Below are 27,326 nucleotides of genomic sequence, written 5' to 3'. Positions count from 1 at the left end.
TTTCTTAACATTATCCGGCATCGTTGTAGGGGTGGGACTTTCTCCACAGCCACGAGCATTTTAACTCTTTCAGCATTTGACAGAGAAACCCGTCTCAGTTCCTCAGAAATTCTGGCGGCATCTGCTTTTCGACCAGTAAGTCACAACAAGTGCAACAGCTTCAGAAAAACCTCTGACTTCCTGGAAACTGAAGTCAAGAGAGAAAGAGAGGGAAGAGTGGTTTTAGAGAAGTCGGTAAAAATTGTCTGTGACATCACTTTGCTGTGAAGTGTGTTTGTGTGCTTAGTCTCTGGGTGTCAGAGGAAGCTGCTCCCTGAATGATAAGGACGCATTGCAATGTACGTGCGCATAGCCTATTCTACATTTGATTTGGACCTTGGCAAGTCATTTTGCACAGGGCGATAACCATTATTTTGCTTTCCAGAGACTGACACACACATGCTGTTTTGTGAGGATACACATGAGCCCTGGATGTAACCATGTTTTTGTGGCTTAAACTCTTGGCGTTTGGCTTGGCCCTCGTTGTGGATGGACAGGACTCAGGTAGGTGGCAGCTACTGGTTTGTTCACTTTGCTTATCGTGGAAACTTATTTAAAAGAACTATCCTAAACCCATCTTGACAAGATCTAAGGGTTGGGTCTAACGTCTTAGGTCTGTGTATCTCATATGTCTGAGCGCCTACGATGATTGAGGTGTGTCAGAATCTTAAGAATATCAGTTACAGCAAACTAATTTATCTGAATGGTGACGTAGTCATCATTACCACTGGGTAGGAAGAAGTTTCTGGCCCACACTCAGTTGAGATGGAGTAATTGAGACAAGACCTTCAGGTCTGTCCAGCACTTATTGACAGCTCCTGTAGTACGGCTACAGAATCCTCTGCAGTTACTTGGGTTAACAATTCAACACAGAAATAGTTTGTTAGGAGTTAGCTATTTGAAAATGGCTGCTTTAAGATAACCTGCGCAACGGTAATCTCAAACACGCTGTTTGGTTTTTCATTGCCAGATTCCCTTCCATCCTGAATCTTGGGTTGTCTAGCAAGTAGTAATACCAAGTGTCCCTCTTCATTTGGAGTTTGGGTTGTCTGCGTTGTGAAAATATTCACAATGAATCAAGGCAACGCTCCTTTTGAACATGGCGAACAAGGATTCCCCATGATGCAAATTCTGAAATGCTTCACATTTCAGAAATCCCACTGAGTTCAATGAGATTTGCACCCAGGTGCCGCCTCAATATATAGTTTTTTATCTAAAAAAATAAATAGATGCGTTTAGCACTCTAGTCTGAAAATGTTTAGAACTGGGACAACTTTATAAAGAATGCCTAGGATTGCAGCACTAAGTCACTTCTTTCAAATAATACATACCACTCAACAGGATTGCATTTTAACGTTACATAAGGAAACACTTTCTTTTCATTTTCTCAGACTTTCTAAAGCAATGACATTACAGCTGGGTTTGTCTCTCCTCCCCTTTAAAATGGACTTCTCCATTAACTTCTGAGCCACTCCCTGATCTCAGATCCTGTATTCAGTTCCTCAAATTTCAAGCTCTACTGCATCGAAGTTTCTTTTTTAATGTGTTCAACTGATACTATCAGATTGTAGGTGTGCGATATTGGATATAATTACAGATTCCCAGAGCCAGTGGTCCAGTTAGGTAATTTCAGGCCCTGGATTTAATTGTTTTAATGTCCCCCCTTTTTAGATGACAGTGTGCTTCAGATGGTGGTAATGCAATCACGCTGCATTTGTGTGTGTGCCGGTTGGGGCGGGAGGATGACTCCTGCTTATTCTGCTGAGTGGGGCCCTGGACTTAGGACCATAGGAAGCTGCCTTATCCCAAGCCAAAACACTCATCCATCTAGCTCAGTACAGTGGTACCTCGGGTTACAGGCGCTTCAGGTTACAGACACTTCAGGTTACAGATTCCGCTAACCCAGAAATAGTACCTTGGGTTAAGAACTTTGCTTCAGGGTGAGAACAGAAATTGTGCAGCGGCCGTGCAGCAGCAGCGGGAAGCCCCATTAGCTAAAGTGGTGCTTCAGGTTAAGAACAGTTTCAGGTTAAGAACGGACCTCCAGAACGAATTAACTTCTTATTCCGAGGTACCGCTGTACGGTGAACACTGACTGACAGCAGTTCTCCATCCAGTGTTTCAGGAAAGCATCTTCCTACCTAGAAATGCTGTGGATCGAACGATGTGCTTTTCCACTAAGTTATGACTACCTCTGTCCTAACAGTACTGCTGCCCAGAGCTCAAGGAACCTCATTCAATCATCAGCTTCGTAGTCAATGACATGTCTTGCACCCTCTTTCTCCATTTATGACCTTTCGCCTTGTGCCTTTCCAAAACAGAACCCCCACTCCCTTTATATTCCCTGTGCTGCTTATTTCCCCCCTTTCGGGCTCCTCCATGCACCCTACCTCTCTCGACATTACTTGCTACCTAGTCCCTTTCCACTGCACCAAATTATTTGTAAACGGAGATCTGGAACCCAGGGCACTGCTTCTTTGCTGCAAAGCTGTTGGGGGTGGGCATGATTTGCAAGGTTCAAGTAACAGTCTCTTTTGCCCACTTTATTAATGGATGGTTAAGGTCTTCCATGCAAAAATACCTCAGGGTGATTCAGAAGAAGTAAATAAACATGCACTGGGGAACTTTCGCTGCGGAGATGCCTACCTGATGGATGGGCTTGCAAGAGGAAAGCAATGGGGGGGGGGGAAGTACGTATTAAGTGTCTCCCCTGGAAACGGTGCTCTGCTTTGCAGCAGAAAAATGGTAGCCCAGGTTTCCAGACCTGGGTTGCTGCTGAGTGCATAGTTTAGTCTTGACAACAGGGTTGTCAACTCCCAGTGGAGTTGTGATTCTTTGGGGATGCTTCAGCCTCCATAGTTGGTGAACCAATGGCCAGTAAGGGAGACAAAATTGCTTTCTCTTCCACTCATGGTTGTCCAGATGTTGCTGGACTACAATTTCCACCATCCCTGCATCACTGACCATGTTGGCTGGGACATCATCATCATTTGTTATTTATACCCCACCCATCCGGCTGGGTTTCCCCAGTTACTCTGGGCGGCTCCCAACAGATTAAAAACAGATAAAACATCAAACATTAAAACTTCCCTAAACAGGGCTGCCTTCAGATGTCTTCTAAAAGTCAGATATTTGTTTATTCCCTTGACATCTGATGGGAGGGCATTCCACAGGGTGGGTGCCACCACCGAGAAGGCCCTCTGCTTGGTTCCCTGTAACCTCACTTATCGCAGTGAGGGAACCACCAGAAGGCCCTCGGCGCTGGACCTCAGAGTCTCTCAACATCTAGAAGGCCACCTGCCCCCCCCACTAACCTGAAGGGACTGTGATATTTCTGCTGGGGCAAAAGATATCGATATTTAGGAAATACCTGCACAGCTTACCACAAAATATATGACAGGGAAGTAGTAGAGATGTATTAATATTATTATTATTTATTAAATTTGTATACCGCCCTTCATCCGAAGACCTCAGAACAGTGTGCAGCATAAAAATACAAAACGAACTACATAATAAAAACGAGCAAAAACAAAGCAAACCAATAGCACCCCCCCCCCCACAAACACAATTAAAAAGACGTAGAATATTAATCAGCCCAAGGCCTGGTTGAAGAGGAGCATTTTTGCCTGGTGCCTAAAGTTGTATAATGAAGGTGCCAGCTGAACTTCCCTGGGGAAAGCATTCTGCAAATGGGGAGTCACTGCAGAAAAGGCCCGTTCTCATGTTGCCACCCTCTGGACCTCTCTCTGAGGCAGCACATGAAGAAGGGCCTCAGATGATGATCACAGGGTCTGGTTTGCTTCATATGGGAAGAGGCAATCCTTGAGGTATCGTGTTCCTGAGCCACCTAAGGCTTTATAGGTCAAAACCAGCAGTTTGAATTGGGCCCAGAAACTAATTCTATAAGATCTAAGTCTGAGATTACAATGGTGGAAATTAGTACACATGGGCCTGATTCTGCATTTTGCTAATATAATGAAACTCAAGAAGGCAACTTGTAGGGAAGTGACAGTGAGTGGGCACAGAATGCAAATAATCTGCTGGTTTTCCTGAATCTGGTTTCCCCCACGCACCCACCCACCCCAGTGTGGTTCACTTCCAGTTTTGAAGCTTAGCTGTGGGGGGAAAGGCAGTTTGCAAGGGAGAGGAAGGGTTAAGCACGGCATTTCTGCTTATTGATTCTCCCCGGTAAGTAAGTCCGTGTCTACCCTCTGCCCCCAAAGTTAACATTATGGGGAAAAGACTTTGCCCAGTTCTGTCCAGCAGCTACTGCCAAACGCAGTAGAATTTAGTGTTTTTTTGCTTCATATGCATATTAAAAACATACAGACACTAAAGAGGTTCTGCCATTCGTGCTCATGACTATACAGAGCATCAGCTTTCCCTTTATCAATGAAGAAAGAATGCTTTATCTTTCCGAAGCTGTCACTCGCATTATGTTTTAGATTTTCCGGGTTTTAAAATGTTGCGTCTCCGTCAAATCTTACAGCGGTCTCTGAACCAGCATCCATTTAAAACAAAGGTTCTCATTTTTATTTTATTTTTTAAATCCCCAATAGTGTAAAGACCAAATGTGTGGGGGGGGGGGGAATGGTTTGTCACCGTTTTCATACTCGGTATTTATTCTTCTGAGCATTTATGCAAAATGGAAGTTCAGACTTAGGATGCCCATTCTCAGTTAGGGAGCTCACTTCGATTTATGCGCATACATTTCCTCCCTTTTTAAAAAAATTAAAAGAGCAATAAATAGAGGCAAATGGTAGGTAACTCTTGCATATGATAAAAAAACACACCAAGCTGCTAAAGAACAGGATTCTTTTCTTGTGAATTTTTGTGTGGCTGTTCTTCATTTTTATAACTGACTTCCTACAGTTGCCTGCTGTTCTCCTTTCTTTAGAAAGAGTAGGCTAGGTTCTGTCTCGGCAACTCACCTCTTTTGTTACTTTATGCAATGTCTAACAGAGAAGGCATAGAAGGGGGCTGGAAGGGAGAGTGTGCGACAATAGTTTTCTTCAAAAGACAGATTTTCATCTCCTTTGCCTGCATGAGGTAGATGCCTGGGGCATGTGCTATCCTAACTAATTGTTGCTATAGAAATCCTAAGAGTTACCAAGATTTAGGAAATGTTGCGGCGCTGAAAGAGCATTACATTATTTCACAACTGTGAAGCAGATAAGAAGGTAACTTTCCCCCTTTGTTACCAGTCCTTTTTTGAAGGGGATATTTTTACCTAGTGTGCTTGTTCTTAAGCAGGTCAACCTGCCTTTTTTTCAGGGACTGTGTGTGTGTTTTATTCTCTAAAAATAATGCCCTTCGTACCTCTTCCCAGGCAGTCAGACAGCTTCATGTAAAAGAGGCTTGTGTGTGAAATTATTGGCACAGCAGAACCCTATGTGTGTTTACTCAGAAGTAAACACCACAGCGCTCATAAGGGCTTATCCCCAGCCCAGTGTGCATAGGATTGCAGATGGACAGCTCAATGCTAACCAGGTCTACTCAGAGGATTGGCCTACTGAATTCTGTAGAAGCTCATCCAGAGAAGAGGGGTTAGGACTGCAGGCTAAATTACTTAGCTAAATCATATATTAGTGTTGAGCTCAACCCACCCCCTACTCTGCCCTGAGAAAAATTCTGAGATTTATCTCCCTCCCCCCACTTCCCCAACTAGAAAAAAGAAGTCCGTTTTGCAGTATTTTCTTTAGGTATTTTCTTTTTAAACTCAATTTTATTAAAGGTTTCCAACATATAATACAATAAAAACCCAAACAAAGCTAATATCTAAAGAGAGGAAAATAATAAAACGAAGAGAGAGTGGGGCAGGGAAAGAAAAAAAAGAAACACACCTACACAAACACACAATTTTGTATTCTATCAACCTCCTATCTTAATCTTCAATTCACGGAGATCCCCACCTTCCCAGCTCCCACCTGGGACAGCTTCCATCTTTCTCAGCCTCATACCGTGGGAAATACCACTCTATTTTGTCTCTCACACAGATCTCTTCTATCAGTCTTCTCTCTGTACCTTCATATCATGCCATTCATATCATACGTACAAGTAATATTATTGAACATTAATTAAAAATATCAAAAACTAAATAAGAAGAAAAAGCAGAAAAGTAGAAATAGAAGAAAAAGAGATACTTCTACGCTTCCATCTGCCAATTTTCTCGAGGTATTCTCCACCATTTGTTTTGTGGCAGCTGCCATTTCCCACCTCACCACCCCTCACCAAGCCTCAGAGCGACGTGAGATCAGGGGCCTTGGGAAAAATGCACAATGGTAGACTAGGCCGCCCAAAATGGCGCCGCTGTTGCCAATTGAAGCAGCAGAAAAGGAAGAAGAAAGGTGGGGGGGAATAAGCTGTTGGAGAATTCCTCCTCTCCTTGGAGAGCTTTGGTGAAAGGGTGCTGCCAACAACTCTGCCAACAAATTAGGGTGGAGTATATCAAGAGGACATTTGCAAACACGTGGGTGACGCTGTGGGTTAAACCACAGAGCCTAGGACTTGCCGATCAGAAGGTCGGTGGTTCGAATCCCCGGGGTGAGCTCCCGTTGCTCGGTCCCTGCTTCTGTTCACCTAGCAGTTTGAAAGCACGTCAAAGTGCAAGTAGATAAATAGGTACCGCTCCGGTGGGAAGGTAAACGGCGTTTCTGTGCGCTGCTCTGGTTCGCCAGAAGCAGCTTAGTCATGCTGGCCACATGACCCGGAAGCTGTACGCTGGCTCCCTCGGCCAATAAAGCGAGATGAGCACCACAACCCCAAAGTCGGTCATGACTGGACCTAATGGTCAAGGGTCCCTTTACGTTTACCACCATGTATATCATACTCTCCAGCATTTCACCGATGAACACAGGGACCTCCTATTCCATAATAATAACAATTTTGTTGCTTATACCTCACCCATCTGACTGGGTTGCCCCAGGCACTGTGGGCAGCTTCCAACATATATAAAAACATAATAAAACCTTAAACCTTAAAAAAGGCCCAATACAGGGCTGCCTTCAGATGTCTTCTAAAGGTTGTATAGTTACTTATCTCCTTGGCTCGGGGGATCGCATGACTCCATCCCCTCTAACATTTCTCCGATGGAAATAGAGACACCCTAAGGGATCAAAGGACATTCTGGGATCAAATGAGAAACTGGGATGGCTCCTAAAAATCTAGGACTGTTCCTGGAAAATAGGGACACGTGGAGGGGCTGGTATACATACAGCTATATCAGCCAGCACCTCACTTCAAACACTTTGATATGCTTCAGGTTTAGCACAATAGGACTGGCACATGATCAGTGTGTATCTGTGTATGTGCGCGAGTGAGGCCTACAGAGGTATCTCACTTCCTCAATTAACTCTCTTTCCTCCATCTACACAGCACACAAAGCTCTGTGTGCTTAGGGTGGCAGAGGTGATGCAGGGGAAGGGAAGGGAGATAAAGAAGTATTGTGCCCTTCACTGAGTCATTTCACCTTGTCCAATTGCATTTCTGTCTCTCCACGCTGTGATCCAAACCCAACAAATATGGCAGAAGTGGAGAAGGCAAACACAGCTACCTCACTTTCTCTTCCTGACAAAGCCACAAGGAAAATATACAAAGGTGCTGTGGAAAATTGGTTTTATTTTTAGAAAAGGGCTTGACACAACTGTTTCCAAAGATGGAAAGTAACACCAAAAGCATGCCTACCTTCGCAAACACTTTGGTGATCCCTTAAGGAATCTCCCTGATGTAGGCTGCAATCCTAAGTAGGAACCAAGTGTGAATTCGTGGCATTCTCTTGTTTCTGTACTCTCCTCCTTCCTTTGCGCTCTCTCTCTCTCTCTCTTGATTTTGATTGCTCCAGGCAGTTGGGAGGGGAGAATGAAGGCTTCCTGGCCACTGTGTGGTCTATCATTGTAACCCTCTCCCAAAAGTGGCAAGGTGGACCCAGCATGTTCGCAGCTCTAGAAGCTGCATCCAGAAGGTGAGGTTTGAGAAGATGTGCCTTGAATAGATGAAAGAGTTAGGACTATGGAGGGGTGTGTGTGTGTGTGTGTGTGTGTGTGTGTGTGTGTGTGGCGGGAAGAGCTGTGAGGGGGAAATGAACAGAAAGTTTGGGGAAGAGAGGCAGGCATCGAGCTACAATGCTAGATCATTCACCATCCTCCATGCCCATCCACCGGTTTTAGTAGCCGCTTAACTATGCACAATTAGTGATGAGCAAATCCATACTTCATCATCCTGTGTGTAGTCTGGATTCCTTCCCGAACCTCCCAATTTGTCCAGTCCCGTATATGAAAGTAAAATTGTTCATGTCCCTTCCCTGCCCCACCCTGCCCCGGGAACGTATACATTGTTTCTGCGCTGTTCATTTCTTTAACATTTAGACATGTTCATTATATAATAAAGGATGTTCCGCATCCTGTTTACTTAGTTAAGTAGATAACCTTTCGTTGAGCAGATCACCAATTTGTTTTGTTCAGTAGATGTCTTGTCGCATTGCCTTTGGTTGTGGGAATGTGGCTTTTGCATAACTGAAGGGTTGGTCATGTACAGTGGTACCTCACGTTACATACGCTTCAGGTTACAGACTCCACTAACCCAGAAATAGTGCTTCAGGTTAAGAACTTTGCTTCAGGATGAGAACAGAAATCGTGCTCCGGCGGTGCGGCAGCAGCAGGAGGCCCCATTAGCTAAAGTGGTGCTTCAGGTTAAGAACAGTTTCAGGTTAAGAACGGACCTCCGGAACGAATTAAGTACTTAACCCGAGGTACCACTGTACAAGTGATTTGCAGACATAATGGTCAGAGATAATGTCATTTGGGAGCAGTATTGTCAGCATATTACACAAAGAGGCTTATTCTGCTGAGACCCGTTAACCCCTTAAAAAAAGAAGGAAAATGCTACACAGTTGCAGAATCTTGTGGGTGCTGCACAGATAGAGTGTTGTTATGGTTGAGGTGCCCCAGTGAGGCTGTGCCTGTTCTTCACACTGTGGAGTCCAAGATGTAGCACTGACCACCAACTTTAGCTTTAAACAAGGATTGGACAAATTTCATGGACGATAAGGCTTTCAATGGCCACTGGTCATGATAACTACATTCTTCTTCCACTGTCCAAAGCAGCAAGCCTCTGTCTAAGACTCTGCTGCCAAGAATCAGGAGTAGGGAAAGAGGTTCTGCACGGAGGTCCTGCTTACTGGCTTCTCGGAAGTGTCTTCTTGGCATTGTGGGAACCGGATGCTAGGCCAGATCTGTCCTTGGCTTGATCCAGCAGGGCTTTTTGTATGTTCTGCTAAGACTCGTGAACCCCTCTCTCTTTCTTTTTTTAATGCATCAACTAATCCCATCCACCTCTCCGAATTTATACCTGTTAAGATTAAAGTCCCCAGAAGGGGAGGAATTTACACCATGGTCAGACCAGTTTCTTTCGTTATGTAAATAATGTGCCACATTCCCTTATGTGGGGAGCAAAAAGTTTCCTTTTTTCGTGGAGCCAAGCACCACTCACTAATTCACCATGAAGATTGAAGAAAAATACAGTATAAGCTGGTGGAGGTCATTCTGGGCTGGACTTCGGGGTACTAGAACACCCCAAATCCATGCGTAAATGTGGATAATATCTCCAGAATCCTTGAATGAAAGTAAAACAAATTCTACATCTCCCTGGGCCTCATCAAAGATATTTCAGGTCGTGCCAGAGATTTATTGTCAATCCACAATTCTTTTTGGAAATTAAAGTGAATCAAATGCAATCAAGATTAGTTGCTCACTCTCTGAACTTATTCTGCCCTGTGTTCTTTCCTTCTATTTTGCTTTCTTGGGTGGGTTAAACAGGGCGGGTGAAAACATTTATAATAATTACTACTATAAATGAATTACTGTTTTAAAAGTGGTGATTTGAAACAATGTCAGAGGCTGGAGCAGAGAATGAGCAGGGGCTCACATGGGAAGAAGCGACAATTGCCAAATACAGTGAGAGGGGAACTGGGGAAAGCCTGCATACTTGAGAACTATTGAAGCAGCCATAGAGCTCTATGCACTGTGTAGATGGAGGAAAGGGAGTTAATTGAGGAGGTGAGATACCTCAGGTACACACACTCGCACTCACACACATACACCAGATACACACTGATCGTTTGCCAGTCCCATTGTACCCATATCTGCTTTTCTCCTTGTTAAAACTGGTTTGTGTTTTGTTTTTTTTAAAAACAATTCCTCGCTGTCTCTCCACCCCTGCTTATCTCAAACCTTTAAGGTGTTTAAAGCCACAATTTTTGTCTCAGTATTACTCTCTTCTCACTTTATTCACACTTCTGTTCTTGTTTGAGTACAGCAAGAAAGGGGGCACACTGAAATGACTGTTTGAAACTTTTCCCTTTCGTTCTTCAGCTGCCTCATGTGTGAGAGATAAGAGCCCTCAAATAGTCCATAGTGCCTTCCCAGAATGTATTTAATTCCTGTTACCATGTTTTGTCTTCAACCTGAAGTTCTAGATTCAGTAGTAATTTAGAAGAGATGTTTTGTTAACCAAGCACACATACGTGCACCATGTCCATTAATTGAACTCCACCTTCTCTAACTGAACAAGCCAACTGCCATGCTTTCTCTCAAGAGTCTATTCATCTTAAATGATGTTGCATACATCAGCATGGGTTGTGTGTGTGTGTGTCTGTCTGTCGTGTGTGTGTGTGCAAAGGGGGCTGAAGAATAGTAGAGCTGAAAAGGCATGGAAACCAGGTGGTCTGTGCACAAGGGACAGCTGAAAGCAGGCAGAGGGGGAGGGAAGGAGCGAAGGTGAAAATGTGAGTGCAAAGGGGGTTGTGGAAGAGGGAGCAGGAGGCACTGGGATGGGGGTTGAAGAGGGAAACCAGGGGCACAAAAGGATCTGAAGAACAGGAGGGGATGGTGGCTTGACAACTGGACAGAAGGTGAAACGGTTGCTTAGCAGTTGCAATCTGTGAGAGGAGGAACATGTAGGTTTCCATGAGGGTGGTTTGTGTGGAAGGTGAGTCGAAGGCATGGGCACGGGCTTGAAAGCGAAAACATGGCAGGATAATAACAAAGAAGATTTAAAGAAGGGACTAGTGGACACTCAAAGCAGTAGAAATATGAGATGATTGGACCCCACTGAACCTGAAACATGGAAACCCCCAACAAAAATTTTATAATTTGGCAAAATTTTTGGCCTTTATGATATATATTTGTATAATTTGGAATATTTAATGTGATTTGATTGGATTGTTAAAATGGAAAACTTAATAGAAATTATTATTAAAAAGGGGGGGGGAAAGAAAGCGAAAACATGGCTGTAGAATAGACGAGAGAAGAGGCTTCGGAAATGGGGTTGGGTAGGTGAAAAGCGAGCTTAGTTGTCACACAGGGTGGGAAGGGGAAACACTTGAGGGTAAATAGGGGGAAGGTGGAGTAGAGCATGGCCTCAAATAAGAATATGGTATGAGTCTGCTGGGTCGGTCCAAGAACCCATTTAGTCTGAAAGCCAGTTCTCACAATGGCCACTCAGATGCCAACGGAAAGCCGAAAAGCAGGATCTGAACTTTTGAACGTTTACAGTAAAAGAATGAAGACTCCTTTGAGCCACCTTGGTAAGGGGGATGCAAGAGCAGTGGGTGTGAAGAAACGGAAGTCGAGCATAATTTCCTTCCCCTTTGCTGTGTTTCATGGCTTGCATACTTGAGAACTATTGAAGCAGCTATAGAGCCTGCTGCAATAATATTTATATATCATACCTAGTTTCTGTAAAGTGTGTGTGTGTGTGTGTGTGAGAGAGAGAGAACAAGAGAGAATAAGGGGAAAAGAGAACCAGAGAACAAGAGCTATGTCAGGGAGAAGATGAGGCCATTTGTCCCACAGGAAATAGTGGGAGAGAAACTTCATTGTTCAGGTTGCTGAGTAAAACAGACATCAAGCATAATCTGAGGGCCACAAATACAGCAAAACAGGACCTCATGATCAGAGGGCCACAAATATAGCCACTAATAGTGACCAGGAATGTAGTTCTGACAAATATTTCTAGCAGATTCCACCAAAATAATGTATTTTTCAAAAGCAGAAGGAAGAAAGTGATCTTTCAAAATGGTGTCGGGGTATGTATTGTAATGCAATTCAGCATCAGGCACTAGAGGGGAGTAAAGGTAAAGGTAAAGGGACCCCTGACCATTAGGTCCAGTCGTGGCCGACTCTGGGGTTGCGGCGCTCATCTCGCTTTATTGGCTGAGGGAGCCGGTATACAGTTTCCGGGGCATGTGACCACCATGACTAAGCTGCTTCTGGCGAACCAGATCAGTGCACGGAAACACCGTTTACCTTCCCGCCGGAGCGATACCTATTTATCTACTTGTATTTTGATGTGATTTCGAACTGCTAGGTTGGCAGGAGCTGGGACCGAGCAACGGGAGCTCACACCGTCGCGGGGATTTGAACAGCCAACCTTCTGATCAACAATTCCTAGGCTCTCTGGTTTAACCCACAGTGCCACCTGCGTCCCTGTCAGGGTGTATATTGTAATGCAATTCAGCATCAGGCACTAGAGGGGAGCCGTTGTAACTAACACACTGCTGCCACCTCTGCTCTTGGTATCTCACCTCCTGATCCATAGGTGCATTACTGAGATACCCAACACTTTGCCTCTGTGGAGCATGAAGAGAGAAAGCTGAAAGCAGGAGCATTGGATTGGCTCAGCTGACATGCACTGCACTGGGCAAAGCTCCTCATAGAATAACAGAATTGTAGAGCTGGAAGAGACCCTGAGGCTCATCTAGTCCAATGCAGGAATCTCAACAAAAGCATCCATGACAGGTGGCCATCCCACCTCTGCCTAAAAACCTCCAATGAAGGAGAGTCCATCACCTTCCTTGCCCCTCCCCATGCCCTCTTGGTAAGCTCCAGCAACCCAGTGTCTTGGAAAGCAACTGGGCTGCATCCATGCCACTTCATTGGCTGCTGTTGGCTGAGCCTGACTAACCCCTAGAGTCAATGGCTGGCTTTCAGTTCCTCTAGAATTTGTGGGGCCCTGCATGATACCTGCTCTAGTCTAGTGATGTTAAAAGGTTTCCTTGGTGGTCTGGCTCCTTCCCTGGTGGCACCCTCCTTTAACTTGGTTGTGGTGCACAGGCTGAAATGTCTGTTGCCATGCTGTGAGTTTAAGTCCCAAAATCCACGTTTAGAAAAATAAGTGTTGGGTCAGATGGTCAAATCTTTCTGGAAACAGTGATTTATGATCAAAAAGCTCTTCCCTATGAGATACAGAGATTTGCTGTATTGTTCTAGTTCCCTGGCACTGAAAGCAGGTCCTGGAGTGGGGACTTAGGAAGTCCTGCTTGACACCAAATACAATTTGTCTCAAATTATTATCTTATGGCGATGCTTACACCAATCCTTATACCACTATTCTCTAGTCCTACATTGTATAGCAGTGGCTGAGGATGTAACATAGGACTTTGAAACCTAACGGCTTGCTTTGAACCCAATGGCTGAGATGAAATTGGAACCAATACCCTTCCATCTTATGGTTAACATGCGCGCGCATACACACACACTTGAACAGAATATATACAAGTAGTAGACACTGCTTAAGTTTTGCACTTCCAACACCCATTTTTTATTACAGCAGAATCCTCCACATGCCTACTCAACCAGTGAGTCCCATTCAGTTCAATGGGGTTTACTCCCATGTACATGGGCACAGGATTACAGACTTAACCACCTGATGACATCACAAGGAGTAAACCAAATGCCATTCTTATCTCCACCATTGTCAGGGTTTATGGTGGTAAGAGCTGCATTTACTGCATTTGCCTCTGGTGTGCAGCAGAATTATTTGACTTTCAGCCATTTTGCTTCCCTTAAATAAGGGGAATAGCATATAGCTGGAACTTTGTCTTCTTTTTTAATATACAAATTTCAATGCCAAAGTCACACGTCTTTGTGCAGTGGTGCAAAACTCAGGAATAGCAAAATATGGAATTGCTAGAAGGTGTGTGTATATGTGTATATATCTATATAGATACAGATATTAAATGATGGGAAAGCCGCCCTTTCTGACTTTAGGAATTTTATATTTGCAACTAGTGCTTTTTTTCTTTAAAAATGTTTAGGGGTACTGTCATTTGACTCAAGAGGAGGGGAGGGTTAGGTTGAATTTGGGAAATAAAATAATATATGGGACAGCAAAGGATATAATAGATTCTTATTGAATAGTAATTTATTGTAACCTGAATAGAAGTTCAAAAGGGAAAGTGAATGTATTTTTAGTATTTTCATTATTGTAATAGTTATTATTATTTCTTATTGGTAGAAGGCAATGTTAATTTAGGCTTCTTTGTTTTGCTGTCTGTATAATTTTCTTAAGTCAATAAAAAACCCCACCATTTTATATTTCAAATTGGGAAAAATAAATACAGTAAATGAATAAAAGTACAAAGATTAACAAAATGTTTAGGGGTATGCGTACCCCTGCGTCCCCCCAGGAAAAAACCAACACTGTTTGCAAATGTGGAGGAGGGCAGTGTGGCGTTGGGGAGATGCAGACAGATTTCCTGTGTCTCTCGCAGATTTCCATATCATTTTAAAAAATCATCCTGTTTATTAACTTTAAAGGGGTTTTCTGAGTCCAAGAGAAAAGGCTGTCATAAGATACAAATGGGAAAGCACAGCTGGATAATAAATTTCTAGCGAGAGGTGCCGTCTGCTGAGTTCCAACTGCATATATCAATAAAACAGAACCCTTGCAAACAGGTCATGCTTGCTGGTCTTTCAAGAACTGCTAAACCATTTATCTATTTTCAGACATTTCCTCCAGTCTTTGAAATAAAAGCCAATTGCAGCCCCGGGTATCAGGATTTTTTTTTTAATATAAAAAAAACTAGCTGTGAGTGTTTCAGACCAGTCCACAATGTACATAATGTTATACTGAAAAAGGAGCTATTTTCTAGCTTTCCTTTTGATAATTCCCTCTTTCAGTGTTCTGTGGTTGCCATTATTCCCTCTGTGTCAACATGTCCTCGGTTGGAATGCTTGCTTGGCTTCTATTTTGTAGATTCAAAGACTTATAATCCTTTTGCTCCTCATTCACAACTCTACAGAGAAAGTTATTAGCGTCAGCCATATCTTTTATTGTATGTAGGGGGCATGAATTCTTCTCTTTTTCAAAAAATAAAAAACCAAAAAAAAAACCTCTCACAAAAAGATAGATTCTGCAGAGCAATTTTTTAAATCGCCTTTGAAATATGCTTTATTTGACAAATGGTGGAGGGGAAAGAAAAAAAAAACAGACTAACATCCGAAGAACTGGTAGGTGAGGAGAGAAGGGCAGCCGATCAAAGCCACGTCTTGTATTACCTATAGCAACTAAAGTTCATTAAATGAACTAGATGGATCACAAAGCAAAATGTTATTAGGGAAATTTATGCTGGGAACACAATTTGCTACTACCAAGATGGGTTTGTAAGAAGAACACAGATTTTAAGGATGCAGTTTCTGGGTGGTTGTATTTTGATGGACATCAGTAGTGAAGTGTGTTTTGAAGTAATTAGGGGGAAGGAGATTGGTTGGGTAGTCAATAAATTGAAGCACAGAAGGATATGGTGTCATGCTCTCTGTTTAGGGATCTTCCAAGTTTGGTCTGATCTTTTGTAAGAAGCAAGAGCCCACTTGCAAAACCAAAATCTAAAAATTTTCCCCTTTGGTTTCAACATAGGATTAGCGTGGCATGGATAATGTCCAAAGGGGCCATAGAAAGCAAGGAATAGATGGTCATTTTGGATGGAGTATGCCAGAAGAGACCAGTGACTGTCTCTTTAGTTTCTTTTCCGCCCAGCCATATGTAGGGATATGGAGAATTAGGCCAAACTGTGTGCAAAGCTGTCTTTAGGTACCTGCATCTAGTAGATGGAAGCTAGGGATATGCCTGCAAACCTCCCCCAACAATCCTCATGTGTTTTGTCCAGGATGCTCAGTCCCTGATGTTCCCTTGGGGTGTACTAATCCGTCAATTTTGGTTCCCCAAATTTCACATTTTCCCAGTCATAATTTTAGTTCCTCACATTCTGTAACAATTAGTGGGTTAAAAAAAAAATCCCCGTGAAAATTCACCAGCTAATATCTCCTCATAAAAACACTTTTGTATGCAGATATTTCCACAAATATATGCATTTTTATGCACAACCGTTTGGCTGGAGAAGCACACTGCCAAATTCGGAGAAGTACAAATTTCAAGGCATGGCTGTGCTTTGGTTCACAAACTGTTTCAAAAAGCGCGGATTTGGCAGATTCACCTGAATGAAATTTCTCCTCCGTCGCTAGTTCAGCAGGGCCTGAATAGACCTGGTGTTATGGTGTGTGACTGCTGCGTCTCTAACAACTTGCATGCCCGGACTCAAGGAGGGCATAATCAAATAATGTTTCATAGCCAGAAAACCCTGCACTTTGTGTGATCATTGGAGGCAATTTTGTACGGCCATCAAGTCATCAAGTGTGGTGGAGCCACCCATTATTGCAACTGCTGAGAAACTGCATTCCCTCTATACTTATCACATGATTGGTTTGGTAATCTCAGTTCCTCCAAGGGCAAGTTGCTACCAGGCAGTTAATTATAGTATCACAGGAGACTCACAGCTTCATAGCTTCCTCTGAGCTTTAGGTCTTTTAGTTTCTTCCTTTGCTTTTCTCTGCCTACTGATTGCGTAGATCGCACTTGGTTGTTTTGAGCTGGTTAAGTCTTAACTGACTGTAAGTGCACCAAGACATTTTTGAGTCCAGCTCAGCCTCCATAAGGTTAGGCCTTTGTGGTTTCAGACTTGCTGAGTATCTGCTGAGCTCGGATGAGGTCATTCTTTGTGGGCTTCCCAACTTCAGAGTCCTTTAATGCACTTCCTGTAAACTTCTCAGGCTATTTGAGATGAGCACCGCAGAAGGAGAAGTGTTGCTTTCCCGACAGAGAGTCATGGCACAATAGACTCCACAATGTGTCAACATTTTAAATAAGGAAATGGGATTTAGCATATATGTGCAAGGCAGTGGGGATCTAATGATTTTATATTGAAATGGACAACAGGAAAGACGAAATGGCTTTGTAGGAAAAATAGTGTTTTGGACATTCAGGTCAACCAATCACACAGCCTAATGAGGGAAGGTTCTTGTTTCGTGAATTTATACGAGGTATGTACATTGTGTTGTTTTCAAGGTACAGAAGTTGGCAGTTTTACTGAGTAATGAAAAATGGTCCAGACATCCCTTTTGAGTGCAGCAGAGGACATATCAAATCCACTGGAACTTTGCATTAGAATCAGGAAATTCATTTACATTGATACAGACAATGCTACAAGAGTCAGGAGGTCTTTATTCTTAAACAATAAAGAAAAGGAATAAAAATGCTGAAGCTCCATTTGTCTTCTTTTCATGATTAATTGTTGACTTCAAGATTGCTCTGGTAGTGATTCAGTATATGCTCTATTGTACAGTATATAATAGAATCACAGAATTGTACAGTTAGAAGAGACCCCGGGGTCATCTAGTCCATGCAAGGGAGAATCTTCATTATCTGCCCTGCTATAGAACTAATCGACCCAAAAATAAATAGATAAGTGAATAAATTTATCTATATAGTACCAGCAAAAATTAAGCAATACAGAAAATAAAGCTTTATAATTCTATAATAAGATATTGCAGTGTTGCTTTTTATAAGCAAATATTTACAAAATCAGTGTTATAATATTTGATCCTGCCTGATCACTACCATGTACAAGGATCAGATGGAGAAGTGACTTGTGTGAACAATACATTCACCATACATTCAAAGCACATTTAAATAACAGAATCCTGGCTCAAGTAGTTTGCCCCTCACAGTACTACAATTCCCAGCACCCGTAACAAACTACCGCTCCCATTATTCTTGTTTTGGAGGGGAGAATGTGATTTAAACGGATGGCGTGCTTGCTGCCTAGAACTCCCACAGATGTACTCTCACTTCTGTTTCCATGAGCAGAGCACTTTCAGAAATGATTCTTCAAGATAACATATGTTTCTTTGACAATTGTCATATTGGCTATATTCACCCCATGCTTTCAAAGCACATCCCCACTCACTCCCAAAGAATCATGGGAAATGTCATTTGGTAATGGTGCTGAGGATTTTAGCTTCCCAGAGAAGCATAGCCTGGAGTTCCCAGGATTCCTTGAGGGGAAATGTGCTTTCAATGACATGGTGTGCATGCAGCAGCCTGCCTCCATCAGTTGTGTCTAGTCGTTGATGGGGTACCAGGGTGTTATCTATCTATTTTTACAGGAGGCATGCTTAACATTTTGCATCCCATGCCTGACTGATCTTCCCAGACCCTTCACCTCAGCCACATCGAGAAAGCACAATGTGCAAGGGTGTGTAGGGCTTTACATAACACCCCAAAGCAGTGCTGACCTTAGAAACTACTGTATCTACACTACTTAGCTGCATGGCTTTCATTGACTCCATCTTTCGTATCACCATTATCGGGTTTAGCTTTTCAACTTTCCATACGTTTGTCAGGGAAAGAACATCTGTATTAATGTAATCTGGCCTATGTGACAATGCTCCGTTGCCCATGACCCCTCGCTTCGTTTCCCTGACCCTAATTAGCATAGTCCCCCCCCGATATCTTCCTAGAACCCTTCTCCCTGACATCTAGTTCACACTAGGGTTTAAAGCCTAAATCAATTAAGCCCAAAATATCGGAAAGACCACCTTCTTTCCTAGGTTTTATGAATGGTAGAGTGGACCCTCTTGGTAGTTCCACCTTCCTCAGGAACTTGGGGTGGTGGCGGCCCAGGAGATGGCATCCTCTGTGGCAGCCCCTAAGTTGTGGAATTCCCTCACAGAGTTATGACTTGCATAAATCAGTTGGCCCATAGTAAAGCAGGGGTTTCTTTTGGTTTTCGCATGGGATAAGAGCATTGAATCAGGTGAGTCTGATTGAACGCAACCCGAAAGAGTCCCACTTACAGACTAGTGAGCTTCCTGTTCCTGCTTTAACGTCATGCTACTTCCTGTTCTTTTCCGTTCCTTCCTGTTTCTGAATGTTCCAAAGAGAAGATGGGGAAAGCCCAGTCTCTCCCATCTTCTCCTGAAATAAAACTACTGCCACTTTGCCAAAGTCTGCACTAGAGCGATATCGCCAAGAGCCAAGCAATGGTAGACCTTCCATAGATATTTTTGACCTGGAAATTAATTTGACAGTAGAGTGGCCCACATATTAGGGCACTCTGACTAGCGTGATTTTTGCATCCAAGGGTCCTCATTTTAAGATTTTTAAAATGCAAAAGAATGACTCATTCGTGGCTGAGGGTGCTACTTTGAATTTTTAAAGAAGAAATGAATTGCACTGGGTATTATGAAACCATTTTAGCGCTCACATTTCTGCTTCGTGTGCTAATGTCTCCCTTTTTGTCAGCCTGACCCCCTGTATTAAGAGATGTCCATAATTTAAAAGAATCCACCATTCCATACAAAATGATGTGCTGTCACAGCTCAACCATGTCCCCTATTTTAATATAACATGGTGACAGCCCTATGAATATCATACTTCCCTTATAGACATATATTTATCCAGTACTAAGGGCATGACATTTCTGTACTAAATCTAGGTTTTGGAAATTTTTGCAGCCCCGGAAAGTACCCACTATCATCACATTGTGCTCCTAAGTCTCTGCCCTGCACTATTCATCTATTCAAGGAGACCATGATATACCATACCCCAAATGGATCTCCTGCCCCCATCCTACCAATAATAACCTCAGGGATACAGGGTACATACGTATAGATAAAGGGACCCCTGACCATTAGGTCCAGTCATGACCGACTCTGGGGTTGCAGCACTCATCTCGCTTTATTGGCCGAGGGAGCCGGCGTACAGCTTCCGGGTCATGTGGCCAGCATGACTAAGACACTTCTGGCGAACCAGAACAGCGTACGGAAATGCAGTTTACCTTCCCACCGGAGCAGTACCTATTTATCTACTTGCACTTTGACGTGCTTTCAAACTGCTAGGTTGGCAGGAGCAGGGACCAAGCAACGGGAGCTCGCCCCGTTGCGGGGATTCGAACCGCCGACCTTCTGATTGGCAAGTCCTAGGCTCTGTGGTTTAACCCACAGCGCTACCCGCGTCCCTCTACAGGGTACATAATACTGCACTAATAACAACCCAATGAAAAAAGCCCATATTTCATATTTGAGTGGGTTAACTATATGGCAGGTATGCAATTAGTCACTTACCTGGTCACCTGGAGTAAGTGGGAAAATATTCCAGGTAACCAGACAGACCCAATCCCCACCACTAGCAAAAAACCATTTCCTCCCCCCCGCCCAAAAAGTGTTTCCTAACCTGTAGGTCACAAGCAAACCCAAATAATTATTGCCTATAATCTTAAACCGGTAGGATGAATGCCTCTTACAACTGTTTGTTTTGTTGGCATATTATAAAGCTGAGAACATTCTCCAGTGGTTGGCAGGAGAGAAGACCTAAGGCCCAAAATTCACATGACTAAAATCCGATGGGTCATTGCATGAAGTAAATTTGGGCTTGTGGGTCCATACTAAAAGAGTTTGAGAATCATTGTCCTAAAGGAGCTTCTGGAAGCTTTCAACCAAAGGATTAGTGGGCCAACTCATATTGTTTTTTCCCTCACCGACCCCTTAGAATAGGCTCACGGTATTGTGAGTAGCGTTGTATTGACAGTAGAAGCAACAACCGGCAAAATATTTCTGTATAGAACGTATATATAACATACCTATGCCCTGTTCCCTACCTGGGCTCCAGTCTTCAGTTTTGTAAACTTCCCTTTCTGAAAATAGCACCAAGCTTATGCTGTCTCTGAGTCCTATGCTCAGTTTCGTTTGGGCCCTACTTCCTCCTCAGCTTTCTGCAACACGGCACCACCTCAGGTTCCTGATTTTGAGGGCACTGCCAACTTTGGCCCACTTGCTTTAACTGCAGTGCCTCAGCCTCTGTGATGTTAGTGCTTTTTTGTAACAGTACAGAATACTGCCAGCTCCATTTTTGTTGTCTGTGGCAGTCATTTTCTGCTGCTGCCCATGAAGCTTTCATCAAGTACTCGCACCAAATTTATTTTTTTTTTTTTACTCACAAAAATGTTGTTGTTAAGATTTCTTACCCACCCTTAAGTATAGGGTCTCAGAGCAGGTAAGAATAGTACATAAAAACACATTATTTAAAACAGTGAAAACAATTTGCAACCAGAAGACTAGGGTTGGTCCTAAAATCTCTCTTTCTCTCTCAGGTGTACATCTTCAGCAAGGAAGGGCAAATCTGTCGATTTTTGCTTCTTTTAAGTTTCTGGGGTCCCCCCCATCTTTAGTTCAGATCACATTTCCACATCCCTTTGTGATTTTAAAAAAATAAATCCTCATGAAAATTCATCCACTGAAATTTCCGAATATACACATTTTGTACGCAACATTGCATATTTCCCCGAATATTTCTATTTTCCCTAATATAATGCAATTGTGTATATTAACTTCCACTCATACATGATTTTTAATGCACAGTTCAACTTAGCATATGCTTCCATGTGCACATTACTTGACTGGAGATCTGCACTGCGAAATTTATAAAAGTGCAAATTTCTAAGATTGCTTTACAGAGTGTTTCAGAAAGTATAAATTAAGTAGATTTGCCTTTACGTTTGAAGTGAAATCAAATTTCTGCCCCATCCACCGTCTTTGGCATATGACAACAGCTATACAATGTAATTGGCTTTCTTACAAAGGAGAAAAGTATTGCACCTTGCTTTTAAAACATGTTGCTTCCCCCAAAGAATCATAGGAACTGTAGTTTCTGAAAGGTGCTAGGAATTATGTGTGAGGGGAAACTACAATTCCCACAATTCTTTGGGGAAGTTGTGTGCCTTAAATGTGCATTAGAGATGCTTTAAATGTATGGGCTCTGTCCTAGGCAGACTTGCCTGGAAAGAACCTCCATTTAACACAGTGGAAATTACTTACAAGTAGACATGCCTAGGAATGTGGTGTAACTCTAAAAACGGCTTTAAAATGTTTTCTGTGTGGTTCCTCATAGCTGTATCTGTTAAGAAAAACATAAGATAATCATAAGTAACCGTAAAAGCAAGCAGCAAGCAACTGTGATTTATTGGGATGTATTTCTGTCACACAGATCAGGCAAGGGGAAAAACCTTAAAGAATCTGTATGGTTTGTTAGCATATATCTGAGACTGAACCATTGCCAAGTGATTCAAAATCAGGCTGTTTCGTATTAAATATGAAATAGCAAAACTAAAAATACATTATTTGGTGAAACATGCAGATTTAGGCCTAGAAAAATTCTTAGTTCTGGCAATTCAGAGCTGAACTACACGCGGTGCAGAATCTTGATCTACAGTTTTTCTTGGATGTAATCTTTTCAGATGACAATGAGTGGGTAGGAGAAGGGAACTGCTGTTCCATGTAGCCATTATTCCCCACAAAACAAAACCTAGTATGAAGGCTGGAAGGTTCGTTTCCACTACATGCTAGTTTATTGTATGGGGACCATTTATTCATACATTCTATTTCTAGACCATACATCAACCAAAATTATCTGGTTTCAGTAGTTGAAACCCAAGAAGCCATATGAATTCTGGGAAGGGAATGTGGCACTGAATATTGGAAAGGCAGAAATGATAACATGCACAGGATCCAAGAGAAGACAATGACAGTGCATAAAAGAAGGAAATAAATACATAAAAATCAGGCGGCCGATGTATGAATGGGTCCCATGATTCACTTCTGTGAAGGGCCTCATGTTTTTTTCTCCCTCCAATACTTCCCAGACCTGGTGTTTGAGTCTGAAATGGCCTCAGGACTGCCAAATAGCAGTGACAGCTGCATCTTCATGTAGATACTTTCTTGAGGCCACATTTTCCTAGATTTGCCTTGAATGTGTGTCTAAACCAACAACAACAACAACAACAACTCTCAGCTTGTTTCAACAACACATTTACCTGTTTTAAAATTCAAATATTGGGATGTAAGTGGGAGACGTGAAGGAGCTGTTGCTACAGGGTTTGCATTCCTTTCCCCTCCCCATTCCTCTTTCCTTTTGTATCGTTACCAATTTGATATTTTACTCAGAGCTGGTCCATGGCATTTTGCTTCCTGAAGCAAAAGACAAGAGGGATCCCATTCTCAATTCCAGAACAATTTAGGTAGTATAGAACTGTGAATAATAACAACAAACTAACAAAACAACAAACAACAAAAGTTTGCTCGCATGACTATTCAAGTACTTTGCGATCAGAAAGTCTTCCTCTGGTTTATCAAGTCAGGCATTTTTTTCTACCTGAATGATAATGGGTTGTTGTTTTTGTCGCTTGATAGATACTGTGATAATGTCAGACAAATAAAGCTATGATTGCTTTCAAGAAAGTGTGGGTAGAACAATCCTACATCTATGATTTTCATACAGGAAGGATGTAGGTGGCACATCTAGAAACCTTCTGAGACCTCTGCTTGGCAACTGTGCTTAACTTTTCAGCAAAATGTGCCATAGTGCTGCTGCTTCTACATGCTATACAATGCCCAAATCATCAATAATGTACTTTAATGCAGCAAACATTTGGAAGTTTCAACCTTTGTCCAACAATAGCTATTTTGGTGAAAAGGCACATTTGAAAGAATGTCGTAATGCAAGTCTCCACAGATGGAGTATTTCAGCAAATAAGCACTAACTGTAATGTTTAGAAAGAGGGACACCCACCCAAACCCACCCACTATGATATTAAGGAGGGACTATAGAATGATCTCTGACCTGGAAGTTCCTCCTTTCTTATTACATCCTTCCTGCGAATGATTAGAGAACTGCCAAGGGTCAGAACTCTGTGATCATCCCACGATAATGATAAAATACCTTGGTACCTTGGTTCTTGAACGTAATCTGTTCCAGAAGTTGGTCCGACTTCCGAAATGTTCGAAAACCAAGGCACAACTTCTGATTGGCTGCAGGATCTTCCTGCACTCAAGCAGAAGCTGCGTCGGACGTTTGGCTTCCGAAAAACGTTCAAAAACCGGAACATTTACTTCCGGGTTTTCGGCGTTTGGGAGCCGATTTGTTTGTTAACTAAGCCATGCAAGAACTTAAATGAATACAGTATTTTATATAATGGCTTCACAACATGAAGTATTTTATTTGTAATGCCACATCAACCCCTCTAAGGGGGTCATATTGAAGATCTAGGCTCAGGCTGAGAGAAAGCTGTCTCCCTAAGACCACCTAGTTGAATTTATTTTATTTATTTCATACAATTTATGAAACCTGTGACAGGGTTTTCTGTGTACAGGGAATGGTTTGTTTTGAAATGCTGGAAGATTCAATCATGTGAGCTCCCACTTGGAAACTGAAGTGGTACCATCAAGACACAGGTATTCCATCTCAGCTCCCATTTGTGAAAATGGGCCTATATCACATCCTGAAGTTGTTCAAGATATTATTATAAAATACCCCTCACATTCTGCTTGAAATGCAGTGTAAACCATAGTAAAGGTAAAGGTAAAGGGACCCCTGATCATTAGGTCCAGTTGTGACCGACTCTGGGGTTGCGGCGCTCATCTTGCTTTATTGGCTGAGGGAGCCGGTATACAGTTTCCGGGGCATGTGACCACCATGACTAAGCTGCTTCTGGTGAACCAGATCAGTGCACGGAAACACCGTTTACCTTCCCGCCGGAGCGATATCTATTTATCTACTTGTATTTTGATGTGATTTCGAACTGCTAGGTTGGCAGGAACAGGGACCGAGCAACGGGAGCTTGCCCTGTTGCGGGGATTCGAACTGCCGACCTTCTGATCGGCATGTCCTAGGCTCTGTGGTTTAACCCACAGCGCCACCCGCATCCCAACCATAGTATAAACCCTCCTAAATTGTAACATTTAGCTTTAACTAAACTGTCTTCTTTTCCCAATTTTCAAAAGCTTCCCTTTTAGATTTTAATACAGTGGTAGCTCTGGTTATGAACTTAATTCGTTCCGGAGGTCCGTTCTTAAGCTGAAACCGTTCTTATCCTGAGGCACACTTTCGCTAATGGGGCCTCCCACTGCGCGTGCGCCTCCAGCGCACGATTTTCATTCGCATCCTGGGGCAAAGTTCGCAACCAGGAGCAGCTACTTCCGGGTTAGCGGAGCTCGTAACCTGAAGCGTTTGTAACCACTGTACCACTGTATTGGGCTTTCTTGCAGCTTGATGGCATGTCTGAGTTGTTGCTTTGTCATGCCTAGAGCCCCAGGGAACCCAAAAAAATCACCCATTATTGCCACATTTTCTTTTGCCCCCCCTTTGCTTTTTTACTTTCTGTATCAGGTTGCCATAAAAATGGTAATTGTGTTAGGGAGGAACCATACCTAGTCAGAATTGTTAGCAGGGTCACTTGATGGAGTCCAGAGAGAAAAGAACCTGATTACACATTATTGGGTAAATTGAACAAAAATGGTATATAATTTGAGGTGAAAGGAACACAGAGGTTTTGTCTTTCTTACTTCAGGCCTTGTACATAGCAGGAAGTCATTCAGCCGAACATACAGAGGGGAAGAAACCCCCAGAACTACACAGCCAATCAGGGCATGTGCCACTTCAGTAAGCATCACGCCACTCAGCGTGGTTGCTAAGCAGCAGCCATTCTGCTCTTAGCTAGTTGACTTTAACACATTCAAAATTAACTGTTAAGTTACATATGTAACCATCTCTGGTGTTGCACTTCTAACAAGAACTATGTATTTCATTGCATGGACAGGGGTTGAGAAGGCGCAATTGATCAGGACTTCCATTGTGTTTATACCAACCATCACATGGCATGAATAGCAAGTAAGCTTCATGCTGTTGCATCCCTGGACGCCCTTCTCACGAAACCTTAAAGTGCGGGCGCACTGCAACAATTCACCCATCTCGGTGCAAAAGACATTTATTCATTTGTGAGCTTACAAGCAGCACAACGTGGGAATGAGACGACGGCTTGCTAAGGACTGCAAGCTGACACACACTCTTTACAACTGCGTAGGGTCTGCAAGTGGCAGATAAAATTAACATAGCCACATCCGGCAGCCCTTCGCCGTTTGAGCTGGAAGTCATGTGTCAGGAAACAAAACCAGTTCACATGCGAAGAACCACATACACACATATGAAGCTACACTTGTTTCTTCAGTGCGGTGTTCAGTGAAAATGAAATATTCCTCCATTTGAGCTCCTCATTTCATTTTTTTTAAAGTGTCCCACTTTATATTTTACCCAAATATTATTTTCATTTCATATCTACAGTAATCTAAGTAAGCTGTAAGAATGTGTGTGTATCTTCTGTTGTCTAAATGATTATAGAACCCACCTGCAGGTGATATATTCCCCCCCCCCCATTGCTTTTTACCGAAATGCATAACCCTTCCCCTGTTTATTTACATCTGGGCAGCGGAGCAGGACTTCCTTGTACTGTGCTCAGGCGGGAACTATTTGCAAAAGCTGCAAAGTGGTTTGTGAACTGGTGACGTGCCAATGGAATTCTTTCTTCTCCTTCTCCTTCTCCTTCTCCTCCGCCTCCTCCTTCTGCAAAGCAAGGCCAGAGCTTTGCAGAGCAGACAATTGAAAATTTAAAATATCTTCCTGAAAACTTAAAAAGTTTGAGTAATGCTCGATTGTCCTCTTTAGTAAGCTTAATCGGCAGAGGAAGAGGCTAACTCTCAAGGTGACTCATCTCAGTAGGAGTAGGGACTGGGCCCCTTTGGCAATTTTTTGGTTGTTCCTTCTCTCAATTTTGAGCTAAGAAGAAGAAGAAGAAGAAGAAGAAGAAGAAGAAGAAGAAGAAGAAGGGCGATCAAACCAAAGTTAAGCACTTGTAAGGTCCACTGATTTCAAAGAAAGAAGGCATAGCCAACCCATTGAAATGAATGGGATTTAGACAAGAACATTGGCTACACTGTAGTCTATACTGCTAACCCTCTTACTTGTGGAGTTGGAAAAGGAAATATATAGGCAAGTATCCTTCAGGAAAGATACTTCAAATTGCTCTGTGCCTGGCACTGAATTGAAATATTTGTTTGATTACAGTTATTTAACTTGAAGCCATTTGCTTGTCTGCTTTTTAATTGTTTTGTACTGACTTTTGATGGCATTCCCCATCAGCACCCAGAACACCCAGCCGAATACCGGGACCAAAATAGACAGACGAGGGAGTGGAGTGTTCAACATTGGTGAGAAGGCCTGCGGAACTCCCTGCCAATAGAGGTTCAGCAGGAACCTCTATTGTCCCTTTCTCCATACAACTTTTTGGA

General features: G+C 42.8%; 1 protein-coding gene across 4 annotated transcripts in view; it reads left to right on the top strand.

Annotated features, from left to right (window-relative positions):
- The first annotated feature begins 200 nt into the window (after positions 1-200).
- The window catches only part of PTPRC (protein tyrosine phosphatase receptor type C), a 79,127-nt gene continuing 52,001 nt past the window's right edge, over positions 201-27,326 (top strand). For 3 of the 4 annotated variants that reach the window (XM_081010759.1, XM_081010758.1, XM_081010757.1), the window contains exons 1-2: positions 202-338; positions 425-543. In XM_081010759.1, coding sequence (XP_080866885.1) covers positions 480-543 — 64 coding nt within the window. In that variant the 5' untranslated portion in view covers positions 202-338; positions 425-479. Of the gene's footprint in view, positions 339-424; positions 544-27,326 lie in introns of all 4 variants that reach the window. The other variant, XM_081010756.1, reaches the window with a different exon arrangement.

Source organism: Podarcis pityusensis (genome assembly GCF_964106645.2).
Source record: "Podarcis pityusensis genome assembly, chromosome: 6".
NCBI classification, from domain to species: domain Eukaryota; kingdom Metazoa; phylum Chordata; class Lepidosauria; order Squamata; family Lacertidae; genus Podarcis; species Podarcis pityusensis.
The sequence above is the reverse complement of the archived record's forward strand: the minus strand, read 5'-3'. Positions and strand labels throughout refer to the sequence as shown.